The 19,531-nt window shown below is 30.8% G+C and overlaps 1 protein-coding gene across 1 annotated transcript; it reads left to right on the top strand.

Annotated features, from left to right (window-relative positions):
* The first annotated feature begins 9,428 nt into the window (after positions 1 to 9,428).
* Positions 9,429 to 12,741, top strand: LOC145614608 (protein NRT1/ PTR FAMILY 7.3-like). The gene is made up of 5 exons (XM_081669671.1): positions 9,429 to 9,502; positions 10,480 to 10,600; positions 10,724 to 10,941; positions 11,050 to 11,612; positions 11,736 to 12,741. The coding sequence occupies exons 1-5, from the start codon at positions 9,476 to 9,478 to the stop codon at positions 12,595 to 12,597; spliced, it is 1,791 nt and encodes a 596-aa protein (XP_081525797.1). The 5' UTR covers positions 9,429 to 9,475; the 3' UTR covers positions 12,598 to 12,741.
* The last annotated feature ends 6,790 nt before the right edge of the window (positions 12,742 to 19,531 follow it).

Below are 19,531 nucleotides of genomic sequence, written 5' to 3'. Positions count from 1 at the left end.
AAAAAAATGATTCAAAAATTTCTGTCAAAGTCATTAGACCAAGTCTTTGGAAGTAAATAGGTTTGCGTGATTTGCGTCTTCTCTTGAATTTTACTGCTATAGAGTACTTATACTGCGTACTCTGTATTATATATTGGTGATAGCTTAGTTGAAGATAACCAGTTGCTCTTATAATATAAAGATGTGATAACTACTCTGATGAGTATGTGATAACTACTCTGATAAGTATGTGATAAAATACGGATTATTCAGTAGTTGACAGTTGACTGCTGAAACTGAGAACTAAGGAGTCTCTTCCCTCAAAACTCTGATTAGCTAATAAAATAATAATAAAGTCTAAAATATTATGCAATTGGTGCTAGAATGCCAAGAACACTAACCTACCCCTCATTTGGATATCATAATGTAAAACATTAAAACATTAGCTTTTACAAAAATTTTAACTTTAATACTCCCGCCGTCCCCTTTTGATAGTCCCTCATGGATAAATTTTAGTTCCAAAATGTTCACCCCATTTGTTTTTTTTTCCAACAACCATTAATATTAATTTTTTACCAAAATTCCCTTCAATTTGCAACAATACTTGTGCAAAGTTATATTCCCCAAGTAAATTTTGTTTTCTCATATACTTTGATTCCTTTCTCTCTCTACTTTTTTTTTGCATACCCAATGTCAATTTACTTTTTCAATGTACTTTAACTAAACTTATTTGTGTTTATTAATTCCCGTGAAAAATGTCCATAAGGGACTATCAAAAGGGGACGGAGAGTAGATAATACTCATTCTTTTTTATTCTATTGTTACACTTTAGGGTCTGTTCTCATTGACTGAACTCAGCTAAACTGAATTGGAATGAACTGAACTGAACTTATTAATTAGTGATTTTTAACTACGGATTAGTGATCTTTGATTATTTATTATTATTATTATACATATGTGTATATACAAATATACATATTAAAATAATTAAGAAAATTATATTATTATTATTATTATTATTATTGTTATTTATTGATTATTATTATTATTATTATTATCATAAAATATCAAAAAACTTACAAAGTCAATCAATTTACAAGAAATTGGTGGGGAACCGAGATACAATCTAAGCCCCCACCCAGATTATTATTATTATTATTATTATTATTATTATTATTATTGATTATTGATTATTATTATTATTATTATCGTCGTTGTAATAAGAGCTTAAAAGAATGAATTTTGGCTATATATCATAGCAATATCATTAGACATGAACTGAACGGAACTGAACTGAACTGAACTGAACTGAATTTCAACGTATGAGAACAGACCCTTACTCTAGCTTCACGGTCTTCAATGCACATATTTGATCATGCATATATTCAACATAATTAGAGTAAATATTTTTTTAAAAAAAAAATTAAAATTCATTTCAAGACAAATACAACAGCACCCATACTACGTAATATAGTTTTGATAATTATAATAATGATAATAGTCAAAGTTTTTAAACGTTGAACATTTATGGATTAATAAAAGAAATAAGGATAACTTATGTAAAAGTGTGCATCGAGCTGATAAGATCGTATTATGTAGTATGTACTAGTCACAACTCTCACAAGTGACGCTTAAAACTTTCACCTAATATAAGGATATTACTGATAATATTCCCTAAGGAAGTTTTAAACTAAATTTCAATCTTTGTTTCTTCTATATATAATAATGGAAAATAACAACAAACAATAAAATTAGTAAAAAATTACAGTTAATTATGGTGTAAGTGGTACCATATTTGCATTATATTACTATTTACTATTAGCTAGAAACAAGAGTTGTGATTTCATTACCTCATGGTTCTCGATCATCATTCATCAATAACATACGCAATGTCCATTTGCAAAGTACTTCATTTAATTTTATAAATTTTGGACTTTGTGATTTATTATAATCAGCAAAAAAAAACGACATAATTTACTTTAATTTGTGATAGCTTAGTTGGAGATAACCAATTGCTCTTATAATAAATTTTGGGATAAGATAAACACGTTCGATAATTGACTGACTAATTAAACTGATTCCTTAAGTTTTCTGATTACAATAATTTACAAAGTCTAATTAATGTGCAATTTGAAGACATAGCCTATTATGCCAAGAATAATACTAACCTACCCATTTGGAAGCATTGTGTATATGGTGTTTTGTGGTACGATTTAAATAATTACAGTGACATACAGTTGGGAATGAAGATGTTATACGTTGAATGGTTAATGTTCAATGGTTGGCCAATTTAGAAAATATCTATGAATCAACTGATTTATTTAAAAAAAAAAAAAAAAAAAAAAAAAAAAAAAAAAAAAAAAAAAGAAGACCTATAAAGTAGTAATTATTCAAATTTCTACCCCCTCTATTGTTAGAGAAGCAACTCGACTAAAAAGTTAAGAGCCTATAATTGAATTTTATATCCTATCACGTCCATATTCAAGCCTAAATATTACTTGTACAAAGTAAGACGCATACTTTTTGCATAAGTTATCCTTATTCCTTATTTTATGAACTAAAAACCAAAAGGAGTGACGAGGTGAAAGGTGTGGTGGGGTGGCATTAAATTGACGATGTTGGACTAATCGTGGCGAAGGTGGTGGAGGGGACGGTGGAGTTGAGGTGATTGTGTTGCCATGGATAGTAGCTTAGGGAGAGAATGAATGAATTGATTCAGTGTAGGGTAAATTAGTCTTTACCATTACTAATTTAAGATTAAGTTAAGGGATAAGTTTTTACTCCATAACAGCGAGGTTAAGGGTAGATTTATAATGATCATTAGTAAGCAATTAAATTTAGATATGATGATCAAAACTAGGGTGTCACTACTTCAAAATTTGGCAAAAAAAAAAAAAAAAAAAACTCCAAATAAATTAAGTTTGCAAAAATAAGAGAAGACTAGGTCACACCCTTCACAAGTGTTCACTTCATATGACCAAGAAAGTCCCACCATAAAACCATACGGCAATGAGAAGAGTAGTCTCTTAGCCTTATAAAGTGAACACAACTTTTCTTTTCTGTGATAACATTCCTCAAACTTCCTTTTACACCTTTTTTTAATGCGAGACAACATATTTACTCACATGTATGTGTATTTGCTTATCATGGGCTCAACATTATCGTATCAAATTTCGCAAAAAATATGTGTTCACTTTAAAATGATAGAGGAATCTACGACAAACTTTATTAAAGGTGTGAAAGGATACCTAAAGTAAAATTATGGGGTATGTTTTTTTAGGAGGAAAGGACAACTTTGCTCTAGTAAAGAAAGTTAGCTAACGTAAAGGATTGTGTCATTTCTATGTTTGTCAAAAAATGAGTAAAAGATAGCCAGATTCTCTTATACAAATCGGTGATAAGTGATATGGAAAAGAAATTTGTTGACGTCCTCAAATTGACTACTTATCATTATTCCAGCTGTTGTTTTCATAAAGTACTTAAAAGTCAGTTGAAAATAAAATATCATTGAAGCTGGAACGCAAGAACTAATTGGACTAACTAGTTGTGAAATTGCACCAATTAAATCATGCATGAATTTACTTTTAATGTTTAATTTTGGAAAAAAAAAAAAAAAAAAAAAGTCACAAGTTCGAATTTCAAGCCACCAACTATGTAAGTTCGAGATCAAGGGGAGATAAATCCCCCTCTATTCCTCTAATCTCAAGCGATGATTTGTGTAGGGCTCACGCTAAATTTATGAGAAGTATTAATTCAATAGAGTCACTATACATTTTCCTTTGAGTTTGATCTATGAAATTGGACTAAATTGATACAAAGTATATATATGAAAGGTAGTGTGGATTGATCGATTCACATCTTTCTCATAACCTACCTTAAAAATGTATGACTTTATTGAGACATATTTATGAATTAGAATTACTTATGGAGAAAAAAAAACATTTTCTTAAAGTATTCTATTGCATTACTACTCTTTTTCACACCATGAATATTGAATAGTGAATAGAATCTGAAATAAAATATGAGGATAAGACTGCTAATGACTAACAACAGCTATATTTAGTAAAATCCAAAAACTTTCATGGACTATAAAATTTATTCGTACAATTGAAAATATGATAGTCTGTAAACCAAACGTCAACTTTCAAAATGCTTAGTCATTAGCGCATGGACAATAATTTGTATGGTTGATGAGTTAATAAAATCTCGCAACAAAATTATATTGGTTTGAAACTTTGAATTGGTAACAAGTTGCATATATGGTGACGAATACTATACAATTTTGGCGAAATTCACTTCATCTTATGCCAACAACTTATAAATTAAAATTAGATAAGATTTAGACCTTATTTAGAGGTAGGATTATTTTAGTAATGGTTAGTGTTTTTTATTAGGTTATAATATTTGTTGGAAAATAGGAGTATTTGAGGATATAATATATAGACATGAATATGGGTTGGCCAGGCACAAAGACCACTTAGTCACGATATGAGCCTATCATTAGTCCGACACAACAACATATACAAAGAAGCATGCTGGTGGATATACATGGACATTATTTTCAAAATTTGGCACGAACCTGGAAGACATGAGCATGATAGGTTGGTCGTGCCAATGTCGCCTGGCTTATTTTTAACCAATTTATTAACAAAAATATATATACGAGTGCAATTCTTGAGGGGTTTGCTTGCATGATGTGAGTGGGGTTGTGCATAGGCTCTAATTTTAAAAGACAAGTATGAGTCTGACACAACATGACTAGATACTGGCACATCCAAATATAACACTTAACCGATAGTAGTAGTCTAATAGATCGAGGTAGCGTTTCTCAAACATCAAATATATTGTCATACCAAATCCATTGCTACTTTGTGCAGAGGCGCACCAGAATTGTTGTTGGTGAGCGCATGTGTGGTTGTAGACTTGTAGCTTCTAAATCGACGGCTACCAGGGGGATGTTTTAAGATCATTACAGGAAAGCCTGAAAAGGTGAACGTTGTGCTTTCTAACAAGGTGTATATTTTGGCCCCATGCTAATTTGCCACTGATGTGAAAATTGATTTAAACTGTTGTCTTCTTGTCAATCAGATGCATACGAAACCTACATATAAAATAAAGTTTACATATGAAAAAGAAAACACTTCTATCTATACACTTCTCTAAGGTTACTAAAAGGCTATAAGAAGTTAATTAAGAACAATCTTTGTAACACGGAGTACTTCTTTTGTTAAGATAGAGAGTAATTGATACGGAGTATATCGTTTATGAGTTTGATTTGAGTTTATCTATATATTCCTAATTATTATCATCTTATCTTTCGTCATTTGCTTACATATATAACAAATACGTGCGGTGTAAAAAAGTTATGATTAAAATTTGATAAATTTGACTACAAAAATTAGATGATCTAACATTTGAAGATATCACATAAACACATTCACGAATCTAAAAAAAAAAAACAAATTGCCATCGTCTCAAATTTGCCACCCATTCAATGAGAACTAGTAGTGTCCATCACATGAATACATAAATTTTTTTATGCAATTATTTGATCTACTCAATAATTTAAATTTATTGGGTTGTAAATTAGCATTATAGTACAAATTTAGATCTTGAATAATCTCAATCCTTTATCTAAATGAAGGGTATGCGGTTCAGGTTTTCCTCACCAGGCATGCACCAGCAATGAGCAAGTCAGCAACACATCACTCTCTTAGCACGAGTGCATGCACGACCACCACTCTTAGCTACCGTCTAAATTTATATTGTCATATAACTTGTCCCAAGACTTATGATCCCATTTAGCCAAATTTAGCATTCTATTTCACAGAAAATGATGAATTTTATTTATTTATGGATTATATGTAACCATTTATTCCAATATATGGTACAAATTAAAGGTCAATTCAGCCAAACTAAGGCCAAGTGTTTCCAGGTATAACGCGACACTTCAATCCCTTATTAGTGGTATTCAACATAAAGCTGGGCACAGGTTAGGTCATGTAGGCTTATATATATGTCGTACTAGCGTGTCTTATACTTAAACGAGCAGTACCTAAACAGGTTAAGAAATAGTCGTGCTATGCTGGCTTGCGCGGATCTTTCAAAATCAAAAGCTGGGTCTTGTCGTACCAGCGGACCCTCTTAAAATTTTTATATATTTGTTCAATTGTTAAAAATAAATAAAGTGTTTATGATGTCTATTTACAACCCATGGCTAATCAACATGCCTCTCATGTCATGTTGAATCTATCTTTATTGAGCTCGTGTCAAATCGAATCATTTCCGTGTTGTACCTAATTGGCCTTCATGTCAGTCCGACCCATACCCGTCTCTAATTCAACATCTAAATCAATAACCTTCTCATTTCCTCATGTAAATAATTTCCAATCATATTATAGAATGAAGTACAGACAAATTAAAGAGGATGGCTATTACATCAAACTATCAAAGTAACAAAAAGTTAAACCGACATAATTATATAAGCAAAGAAAATGACAAGAACACACACTTGACCATTAATTTTTCCGAGACTTTGCTTTACTTTAGATAATACTCCCTCCGTCCCCAAATGATAGTCCCTTATGGGCAAAAATCACGGGAATTAAGAAACTTAAATAAAAATAATAAAATTACATTGAAAAGATAAATTTACATTGGGTATGTAAAATAGTAGAGAGAGAAAGTAATAAAAGTACATTGAAAAATAAAATTTACATGGAAAACTTAAATTTGCACAAATATTGTTGTAATTGGAGGAAATTTTGATAAAAAAATGATATTAATGGTACTTGAAAAAAGCAAATGGGACTATCAATTTGGGACTTAAAATAGGCCATAAGGGACTATCATTTGGGGACGGAGGGAGTATTTACCTTATATTATTTAAAGTTAACAATTTTTTTTCATGTTTATAAGTGCATAACAATAATTTGTTTAATTATATATTTGTAAAAATTAGGACTTAACATACTTTTTTTCAAAGATAATAAAACAAATTAAACAAGATCTTAGATGATTCTATGCTTTTCTTTAACTATAAATAACAAAGTGTAATTCAAGTTGAATTTGTGAATAATGTACACTACGAAAATGTTGAAAGTAAATAAAAACGGAGAGTGTACTTACTAAAGATAAACACATCCTCTTATAGTAAAATAGTCCAATTATAACAGATGTTACGAAGTAATGTTAACACATTAATAAAAGACGTCTTAGAATTGACTAGTGATGATTATAACCATGATTTAATTATAATCCCCAGCTGTAATTATCATAAATGTTTTTTAATAAAGCTTAAAAATTAATTAATTAGTAAAAAGGAAAGAAGCTGGAATGCAGGAAGTGTAATAATATACCAACCAAATTGGGAGTTTATATGCTACTTGGGGAGACAAGATGTGACCCCCAATTCCCAATTCTTTGTTCTAACTTTTATGGGTTGGCTATGGTTGTGTTAGATGAAGACCTATTTATGTACCAATTAATTAATTAAGGTTTAGATGCACCAATTAATTTTTGTGCTTTATTCACGAGGGAGAATTTAATTGGATAAGTGTTACGATTATATATTTAACATTGTACTAAATAATATAAGTAGTTGATAGGTTTTAAATTATTGAACGTATGGTATTTAGTTCATCACGAGTGATATACTTTGTATTACCCTAAATTATTAGTCAAAATAATTAAGTTGATCATGTAGCTAATTTAAGGCCCTGATCCGCTCATTTCACCTTTTAACTAAACTAGGGCAGCTAACGCGCTCGATGCGCGCGCATAGCTAGTCATATCTAGTTACTCTTTCGGCTTGGTCTTAAAATCATAAATTTAGTTATTGGCAAAATTAGTGACAAAAAAATATGTACACAACTATGTTTATGAGTATAAATATCCAAGACAACTAACATTAATGCATGAAAGCAAATAAGTACGTAATTAAATATTTCAGAGGGTATAATTGTCCAAACACTATTCATTAAAAAAACTTGTACATATTAATGAGGGTATATATGTAAATGCACATTTTAAAGGGTATAATTGGCATTACACTATTCATAAGAGTAAGTTTCTACTTTTTATAAGGTAGGGAAGAATTGATATTTAGTAAAAATAATAAGTTTCACTCGACCAATTAAATAAAATTTGGGTTGATTAAAGGTCTGTTCACATTTACTGAACTGAGCTGAGCTGAACTGAACTTAACTGATTGGAGCTGAATTGAACTGAACTGAACTGAATTGAGCTGAAATGAATATTTTATGTGAGAGGGAAATTAAGAGCTGAACTGAACTGATTGGAACTAAACTGAACTGAACTGATTGGAGCTGAACTGAATTGAACTGAACTGAAATTAAGTAAATATTATGAATAGGCCCTAAGTATATACAAGTATAAGTCGAACTTATACACCTTATTTGTGGGGTGTAAACTCCTTTTTCCGCCTTCAAATAGGAGATCTAGATCTAACTTGTAATATACGGACTAATTGGTTGTACAATTACACTTAGCTTGTCTAAATAGTGTTAAGTTATAAACTAGTTGTAGTTTAAGAATAATATATCAAAGTCGAGACACTTTATATAAATAAAAACTTATATGAAGTATGAAATTATCGAAATTCTTTTATCATAAAATTAATTCGAAAAACTTTTTAAAGTTAAAAAAAAAAAAGAACAAAACCTAACTGTATATGACACGTGCCAAATAGCTAAACCCATACTAAAGCCCATTATTACTTTATCAATTTAGGCTCCCTAATTATTATGGGATCATAACTAAAAAACATCAATACTTGTACCACCTTCCAACATTAGACCATACATGCATACATGATACATCTAAGTATCTAACTATCTACATGAGCTTATTAAGTAATTACTTAAAGTGATTAAAAACTCATAATCAAGCCAACAAAATGCTTAATGTGGCAAATAGTTTGTTAAAAATGTCATAATCAATACAGCCTAAACACACCTACTTTTAATTTAGCCAAAGTTGACAAAAAGAGAAATGAACAAGTTGTACTAGTAAATAAAATGGATCCCAGGTAATCAAATCCAATAAAAACACGTCTCTTTTATTTTTTTGTGCTTCATTTAAGCATGCACAACAAATTTTCTGCTTTTTCCTCCTATCTTCCCGTGAAACTATTTGTTTCCACTAAAAGTAACTTTTTTTTTGGTTACATTTTTTACGTCATCTAGTTGAGTAGTGTCCATTAATCCTCTTTTTTTTCCTCTATATATACCAAACTTTGCTCACTCTTTTAAGTGCACTCTTACAAGCAAACTTGTAAAGCTATTAGTTAAATTCATTCAACTTCAATCTTTTATTCATCTTCTTCCTCTTCTTCAACAATACACTCAATCCCTAAATTTTGAACACATTCGATCATACATACCTTTGTTTCTTTTGCATATATAACTTCTCAGACGACACGACCACCACCATCACCACCACCACCAGCAACAACAACAACAACAACGTAATAACTATGGCGTGTTTGAACGTTTGTCAAAAGGTGTGTACATGATCTTAATTTCTTGATCTTTGATGCATGAGTATCAACATATGAATAATTATTATTATACTCGTATGGTTTAATAAAAATAATTTCAATTTCGTATTGACTATGTATGGAATTGAAGTTGATTAGGTTGGCGACGTCGTCTACTACACTAAGGCTTGTGCATGCATTTGGCCGAGGTTGCGTCGTCGTCACTCGTCAACAAATAGAGTGCTCCAAGCCTAATTCACATTTCCATGCATGATGATGCCTTCATCAAATGGACAACCATAAAACAACCAAACTTTTGATTTAAATTTGAGTTGTATTACTTGGTGACAAATTATGTACGTATTGTATAACCAAAAATAAATTAATTAAAAAATTTATATCTTTATATAAATATATAAAAGAGGAAAATAACTAATTTGCACACGCAAATAAATATCTTCACGAACAGCCAACAATGCTACCTCTTGATCCTTCAACTTCACCGTTAAATTCAACTTGGCAATTTCCTGTACACAATCAATTCCATCGTAAACTTTTTGATTTAAATCAATTTTATCCATTATTATCGTGATTGTTTATTTACCTTCAAATATCATGAATTATACGTGATTATCTTCTCAATCTTTTATTTTAAATGTGATGTAAAGCTTTGATTTCACTTTTAAATAATCTCACATAATAATTATTTTCTTTTTATGTTAATTTTGAGAGATTGGTTCTTTTTTTTTTTTTTTGTTTCTAATCTTTGTTCTTCAATTGTTTTTTAAAAAATTTTGTTCCGATTTCATTATTCATAACCATTTCCAATTTTTTAATTTTTTAATTTGTTAATTTTATATATACATATTTTATACTTCATCCGTCCACAAATAAATGTCATGGTGCTTTCTTTTTATAATACGTGCTCTCGTTATTATAAGTCGTCGTTAGATATAATACGATAGGATTGAAGTACTAACCTTTCTAATGATGATTTTCAGGATAAAATAATAGACAAAAGTGAAGAAATAGAATATACTCTAGATCGAACCGTTGATCGATATGGTAAACCAGCCATACGTAACAAAACTGGAAGATGGGGGCCTGCTACTTTAATCCTAGGTATATAATTATATACCCCTTCAAATTCCTTATTTTTAATTCATCATGTATATTTAGATAAATAATTTGTGATTAATATTTTTACTAATTAAGGTTTTTATTGCTTCATTTGGTTAATTACAGTTAATCAAGGGTTGGCTACGTTAGCATTTTTTGGCGTAGGTGTAAACCTTGTGTTGTTCTTGACAAGAGTGGTAGGACAAAGCAACGCTGATGCTGCAAATAATGTTAGCAAATGGACGGGAACCGTCTATCTTTTCTCGCTTTTTGGTGCTTTTCTTAGTGATTCGTACTGGGGTCGTTACAAAACTTGTACCATTTTTCAAGCAATTTTTGTCGTGGTAAGTTTCTAACATAACGTTACATCATTTATGTTACTGTAACACTTAAAAAAAAATCTCGGCCTTTATTTGAATTTATTACTTATGCATATAACTTTGATATTGTAGGGCTTGGCATTGTTATCACTATCATCATACTTGTTCTTACTAAAGCCTAGAGGTTGTGGAGATGAGCTAACACCGTGCACCTCTCACTCCGGCTTCCATGTCCCGTTGTTTTACATCTCGTTATACATGGTGGCTCTAGGCAACGGCGGATACCAGCCAAACATCGCGACATTTGGGGCAGATCAATTTGATGTAGAACATCCTAAGGAAAGAGGGTCCAAAATCTCCTTCTTTAGTTTTTTCTACTTGGCATTCAACTTAGGGTCATTGTTTTCCAACACTTTATTGGCCTACTATGAAAATGATGGAAAATGGGCAATTGGGTTCTTTGCATCAGCTATTACTGCTCTTTTGGCTTTGGCACTTTTTCTTGGTGGTACGCCTCATTATAGGCACTTCAAGTCCTTAGGAAACCCGATTTCGAGGGTTGGCAAAGTAGTTGTTGTTACTTTAAAGAAATGGAAGGTTCGTGTACCGGAACAAGGGGATGGTTTGTATGAATTGGATGCTAAGACTTACGCTAAAAATGGAAGGAAAAAGATCTTACGCACCCAAGGACTAACGTAAGTTTTAACACCAAATAACTTCATAAAATTAAATGGACCGACCTATACTATATAAAAAACAATGCAAGCACATAATTTGTTGAATTAAGTAGCTAATCTTAATATATTTTTATGTTACAGGGTTTTGGAAAAAGCTGCGGTTATCACCTCAACGTCTTCAAACTACGATGAAAAGAGGTTATGTACCGTTACACAAGTTGAGGAAGTTAAATGCATACTAAGACTCCTTCCGATATGGGTTTGTACAATCATGTACTCTGTAGTCTTCACTCAAATGGCTTCTCTCTTTGTGGAGCAAGGTGCCGCGATGAAAGTAACCATTGGAAGTCGTGGGTTCCGCATTCCACCAGCTAGCATGTCTGTATTCGACATCCTTAGTGTTGCATCCTTCATCTTCATCTATCGTCGTGTTATAAACCCTGTAGTCATTCAAATAAGGAAGAGAGGTCTTACTGAGTTGGAAAGAATGGGGATTGGCCTTATCCTTGCGTTTTTAGCCATGGTAACCGCGGGTGTTGTAGAGGTTTACAGGCTAAAATACGCGAAAATGGATTGTAATAATGATTGTGATGAGGCTAGTTCTTTAAGCATCTTTTGGCAAATACCTCAGTTCATGTTTATTGGTGCATCCGAGGTTTTTATGTATGTTGGTCAGCTCGAGTTCTTCAATGGACAAGCACCCAAAGGATTAAAGAGCTTTGGGAGTGCACTATGTATGTTGTCGATGTCGTTCGGGAACTACATGAGTAGCATCATAGTTACCATACTAATGAAAATAACTGCTCGAGGTAGCAATCCAGGGTGGATACCTGAAGACCTAAACAAGGGTCATCTAGAGAGGTTTTACTTCTTGTTGGCAATTCTTACCACAATAGATTTCATGGTGTATTTGTACTTTGCTTCAACATACAAATATGTTCAATGTGAAGATCCACAAGAAGAAATTGATGAAGATGAAGAATGTGGCAAAATTGAAGTCTAGGAGATCTTTTGATATGGAGTAGTGGAGTATTATACTATCTAATGAAATGATTTTCTCCATCAAGATAAATACTTTTTCAAAAAAAAAGTCGTAGTGGCTAACATTTAGCGAACTAATAGGGTATGAAATTACCGTCTTGTTCTTACTAACTAAAGTAATTGTAAGGCTCGTTGTTATTATTGACAACTAGGTGATCTGATTAATTTCGTTCCCTATTAGTTGGCTACCTTTTAGCTATTGGGCCCATTGCTATCAAGCTACTCTAGATTGAGAAATGATCCTGAAGATGAAAGTGTATTTGTTTGATTGTCAATTAAAATATTATACAACTATTTTACGTGTAGAGTTGTTTTTCTCAAGTCTCCGAGTGTGAGATTTTGTAAAAGGGGCTTAGATCAACTGCTGTAACATACTTATGAAATAAAATTGGCATCCCTTAATTCTTTTTTTCTATCTCATTACAAGAATTCCTCCAATTTATTAATAGTGCAACATTTTTTTGTATTTGGTAAATTTTAGCAGTCAGCACCAATTTACAATTAGATAAGATAAAGACAAAAGCTAAGCTTCACTAGAACACATTTTTTTTTCTTTGGATAATGTCATTGATATGTCAATCTGGCTATAAGTCTGATATACGAGTACTTGCAAGTCTTACACAATTGTTGTATTAGAATACACTAGTAATAAATTTCATACAAATATAATTTTGTATTATATCATCTTTTGATTAAATTGGATGTATTGTATAACATGGTATCAAAAGCAAGACTAATATTCCAAGTAAAATATTTAGTGGCGGGAATAATTAATGAGTTTCTTTTGCTTTTTTATTGCAAGTTTGAAGGGCTCTTATTTGAGAGAGCATAAATAAAATATAAATCAATGATGATTTCAATTATATACTACTCCGTACTTCTTTTTCGTATTATTTGCAACGATTTAACTTATCCAATACTTTGTGGTTTGTGAACGTCATGAGCAATCACCTCAGTTGTCAATTCTAACTTGACTTCTTTAATTATTGTAAATTTGTAATTATAGATCTTATTATTTGCTTTATCGCTTTAAGACTGACAACTGATTTTTCGTACTCCATACATATATATGACATTTTTTGGGTCCATTCAATTTTGTGGTTACTTTCACAAAGGCCAAGGATACACTGTTAACAATCAAAAACCAACAATTATAATGTGGTGAACACCAAATTAACAATCTAATATTGATTAATATAATAATTAATGGGCAGATGAGTTTGATTACCCAATAGAAGATTCACGACACCTTATAGAGTAGATCTCAAAATCATATGAATAGTTGTTGATTGAAACTCTCCTTTTTTTTTTTACCACAATACTATGATATATTTATGAAATTGCTATGTAATTGTAGACTTGTAGCTAGTATTGTACCAAACGGATTATTAGAACTTTGTATAGACCTAATGACCAATTGGTCATCCAATTATAATTCCAAATCAAGACATCCACTTCAATGACAATTTTTTTATGATTTTGAGAGCCTAAAAAGAACGAGGTTGATGCGCTTCTTATTGATCCCACGAGAATCTAAAAGGCCAATTAAATTTGGTGGTTGCAACAATTATTTTGCCTCTTAACAATCAATTTAGCTAATTATGTACACTGCATGTCGCCTGCAACCTTTCACTAGCTCATTGGCACCACAAGCCTTTATGTCACTTACTTATGGTCATATGTGATTTCAATCAATAATGTAACACTATATGATTGTGATGCACCTATTACCATCACTTGAGGTCTCGAAATCTTTGAAAATAGCCTTCCACTCCGCATAACCATGTCTTCAGATGTTTTGCCTAGCTTAGCCCTAAGGCTGCAAGTTAAGACGTTGCCCTCTATTGTGATGAGAATCTCATGTGTTATTTAAAGACGATGTAGAAAAATTGTGATAAGGTTACATGTGCTAGTAAAAGTGGTTAGTGGTGCTACAATGGCAAGAAAGTCTTACACTTACACAAATGTTTCTCCTTATAAGACATCGGGAATCTATAATTGGATTATCAAACTCAAACCCGCCCATTACTATATTGTTGGAGTATGAATTGTATGATAGTTTATTTTGTTTTACACACCTCAATATAATTATTGATTATAATTGTCTATAGTAACTTACAGTGAATCCTCTGTGAAAAAAAAATCTAAAAAGTAAGGGCCAAAATGTGATGAAATATGTCTTATTTAGTTATTTATGTATATATCAAAATAATAAAAAAAAATTAAAGGGACTTAAGAGTCCTACCTAGAATTGACAACTGATGGTTGCTCAATGACATAAAAATAATAGATAAAAAAAGAATCTTAAAAATTATAAAAATAATCTAAATATTTTTTTTTTGACGCAAAAAAAAAAAAAAAAAAAAAAAAAAAAAAAAAAAAAAAAAAAATCTAAATATACTCCGTATACTCATAGGAAGTGTTTAAATTACCGCAACAAATAAATAATCATAACGGTAAATATTTAACTCAATTGTAGTGTAAAAATATTTTTAATGAATTAAAGTTAGTTGTAAAGTTGAAGTTGTGTACCAATTATACGGCCTTTGGCATTATCAAGAGTTGCGATTCGCTATAATAACATCCTTCTCAATTGATTTTGAGGCAACGAGCTGTTATACTGCGTATCACCTTTAATTTATAACTTTTGACTATTTCTTATCATTTCAGTAAAATAAGGAGTAGTAAGTATCAGTAAACCTCAAAAATATCTCCCCTCTTATGATAATATACTTCGCATCTCAATAACGGTAATATTAATTGTTTGTCATCGGTAAGTATGGTAACATCAATAGGAAATTTTGTTTGTTTGTTTTTTTTTTTTTTTTTCCAATTTTTGCTAAAGGATAAAATTTAAAGGTAATGACATATGCAGCTTTAAGACTGAGTACAGCGTAATAATAAATTTGACAGTGCAAAGTATAATCTAGTACTTCGTAGTTCTCAAAAAAAATAAAAAAAATAAATATAGTATAGAGTACAAACAATATGTATAGATATGTATCTTACTAATTTAAGATATTTATGCATGACAGAACACGTGTTGAATGCCCTTAGTTCACTTATTATTTCACTTTTGATTGTATTATGTACATACTACTATCATTTCCATAAGAACCATAATATGAAGTACATCGCCTAGTATGAGTGTTATAAATTTAGGCTAGAATATCACATTTTTATTAATGCCTATTTCATGTTCATCAATCATCATCGCTTTCAAATTCTTATACATTCCACTTCAAGTAACATACACGTATTAACGTATACAATCATCCTTTATTAGAATTTCTATTTGGCTTGGCTGGTTGATCTTGATCGCATTATAATAATAGTTAATTAATTTTGTTAAATTATTTTTTAGATGGTGTTGATTTCCAATTAGATATTTTCTCGGTTCTCTATTTTTCAATGATTCTCTCCGTCTCTCACCTACATTGAGTCAATTGGGTTGATTTTCGAATACAATTTAATTTAATCACGTCTAAATAGAGGACAATTCAAGTTAAATATTGTAATTTACTAGTCCAAACTTAGCTCACATGAATCTTGCAAAAATTGGTGAATAGTTAATTTTAACTTTATAATGAACATGTCATCATCAAAACAACCTAAAGACATCTACTTTAATTATTGCCAAATTTGACCTAATAATGAACAACATCTTATAAACAAAGTTGGTTCAAATTTCTAGGTATTCAAACCAAAGAGATCCACGTTTCTTTATCACTGCACAATGTCTGCTCCTATTAAGCATGCATCACAACAAACTCAACTATTTTCTCCTATTATCTAGTGAAATTTTATTTTATTTTTTAATTTTTTAATTAATTTTTAACCCACGTCATATAAGTAGCGGTGCATTTAATAATTAATTAATTAATTAACAAATTCTAAAAAAACAAAAAAAAAAAAAAATATTTAACAACTTTTTTCTATATATATGGGAGGTTTTGTTCACTGTTTCAACTACACTCTCACATAATAAAAGCGCAAATAAACTAAATTACAAATTTTATTTTTAAAATCTTCCTTTTTCTCTAACACCTTCTTTGTAATTTATTGTCATCAATTTACTTGCCTGAATAATTCGCAAGTATACATAAATTAATTTGTTTATGTAGTTTCTTAGACGACGACGATAACAATAACATCGTGGTGCAACAATGACTTGGTTCAAGATTTTCCAAAAGGTACGGTACATGAATTTCTTGATTTTGATGTATGATAAAGTTTTTTGTTTGGATTTAAAGCATGCATGTTTATTAATTTGATTTGTATGGATAAAGTAATTACCTTTCTTGTTTGTTTAATGATCATTCGGAGATTAAAGTGCTCTTTAATTTGTTTCAAAAAAAAAAAAAGTGTTCTTTAATTTGTTTTAACTAGCTAACTTTTGGCCCGATTTTATAGAGGAAGAAACTCGTGGAGTTTTTAAAAAGTGAGAACATGGGGTTACATTGAATTATAATGGTAAAAGGAATTTATAAGTTGCGAAGATGATTAAAGTTCTTTCGGTTTAAAGTATGTTTTGTAAAGACAATCAGTCAATCACCGTCTAATTAAAAATTAAATTTAAAGATGGAAGGAATAAAACCCTAAGAAAAGGAGATCACATGACACTAATGCTTATTTTCCCAAAAAAATAAAACCTCTCAGAAAGGGAAAGATAAAAGGAATTGTGACACGTGACGCTAGTGATCTAATTATTTGGATATGGATATGATTTATTGTTGTTTTCTTTTATCATTGGAAATTTCATAGGTTTGTAGAAGGTTATAGACCTTCCACGGAGATAGGACTCCAATATAATTCATGGACACCTTTTTTTCTCCATAAATTTCTCCAATTTTATCATGGACTAACAAAATATCAAGCATTTTACTCTTTTAGCTTATACTTCGTATTTGGCATAAATATGGAAAAAGGAAACACCCACAAACATCAACAAATATAGCTAAACTGAACAATTTCTTGTTCTCTGCTATCACTAGCTAGGTTATGTACTTTATGAGTAATGTATCAAAAGTTTAGCTAACCTTGTACTTGATGTATGTACGTCAATCAAACTTCAAGAGCGATGGTTGTTTGATGGAATAAATAGAATTTAACCTAATTGATGATAATGGTCTAGAGATGTTAATTCGGATGTCTAGATTGGTTCAATGAAGTCGGACCAGGTCTATTTTAAAATTAATTCATATTAAATTGTTGTGTCCAAATAAGTCGAAATCTGAATTTGATTTTGTTTTTTTTTTTTTAGATCGGGCTAGTTTTTAACGCTACTTATTGGTCTCGAACATAAGATGCAGAAGAACGTCTTCACTCTTTATCCTAACTTGGCGAAAACGATTTAACAGCATTTACCTTTGTTACTTAAAAATTAACTTATTTGAAATTTTACAATCTTTAAGAAACAAATTAAACGGTAAAAAATTTCAACTTCTAGATATTTAAATATCATAAGGTATTAAGACTAACTTTTTTTTTACAGGGTGTTATGACTAGGGGTGAGCGTAGCAGGGTACCCTGTAAAAATATCAGTACCCGGAACCGGAACCTGTTGCAACAGGTTCCTAAAAATAGGAACCGGAACCGGAACCTGTTGTAACAAATTCCTAAGAATTGGGAACTGGAACCGGAACCTGCAGGTTCCGGTTCCTAAACAGGATACCCTGTCTTTCAAAGTAAGCTTAATAGTTACTTGATAAATTGTGACAAATTTATATTTTTAAAAATGGATGCTCACAATAAAAGCTTACAACTTTAGTATAGTACTTCAGATATAACAAACCAACACTAATTGTCTAGAATATATAATACCATATAGGTTCCGGTTTCATTTACCCTATAGGGAACATGTACCAACAGGGTACCCTACAAGTTCTAGGTCCAAAATTTTATTACCCGGAACCGGAACCTGTTGCAACAGGTTCTTAATTTCATTACCCGGAACCGGAACCTGATCAACAGGTTCCGGATTTGGAACCTGCGGTTCTGAACAGGTTCCGGTTCCACATCAGGGTACCCTGAATTTTTGCTCACCCCTAGTTATGACTAATTTAATAGATCATAGGTGATTATATTATCCATAACATTAATGAATATTCATAATCAAAATTAAATATTGACCTAATAAATATAGGTGCAATCTCTTTGGGATTAGAGGGAGTGTATTTACTTGATGAAAGTACCAAAAAAAAAATAAAAATGCAACCAATCCAAAGTACAAGTTTAAATAAATACGGAGTAATCTGTAATCTTAACTACCAACCATATATTCAGTAAAAGGCTGTAATTTAATGTATGTACTTAATATTTACCTCAAAATCATCAACAAACTTTGTTCCACGTGTACTACTCAAATTATAAAGAAGAGAATAGTTGGCCACTTGGCTTATACAATTCAACACGTTGCATATTATAAGTGTGTCCTAGACTTGGTAAAATTAGATGATGTATAATAAAGGAGTTTGTTACAATACTCCATAAAACAGAGCTGAACCAAACTCAAACCCGACTATAAACTAGATACTCACTCTGTCTCTAAACTATCGACCTTTACGATTTTTGATGCACATCTTTTATATATTGAAAATTCATTTCAAAACGAATCCAATAACATTTATATGATAAGATTTTGATCTTTATAACGGTATATTTTATAGTCAAAGTTTTTAACATTGATCATCAAAGTCGATATGTAACCATAGAAAAAAGACGGATGTAGTAACTCCAAAAATAATGTTAATTAAAGATCTACGTTGCATGTAGACAATTAGTAACAAGTTTGCTAAGCAAACCTAGTGAATCACTTAAAACTCAGACGACTAACATTTAGCCTAAAATTAGTGTATTATTTTATTTATTTTTTTTTAAAAAAAAGAAAATTTAAG

The sequence above is a fragment of the Chenopodium album genome, chromosome 25, assembly GCF_948465745.1.
Source record: "Chenopodium album chromosome 25, dcCheAlbu1.1, whole genome shotgun sequence".
NCBI classification, from domain to species: domain Eukaryota; kingdom Viridiplantae; phylum Streptophyta; class Magnoliopsida; order Caryophyllales; family Amaranthaceae; genus Chenopodium; species Chenopodium album.
This window is presented reverse-complemented; position numbering and strand designations above follow the sequence as displayed.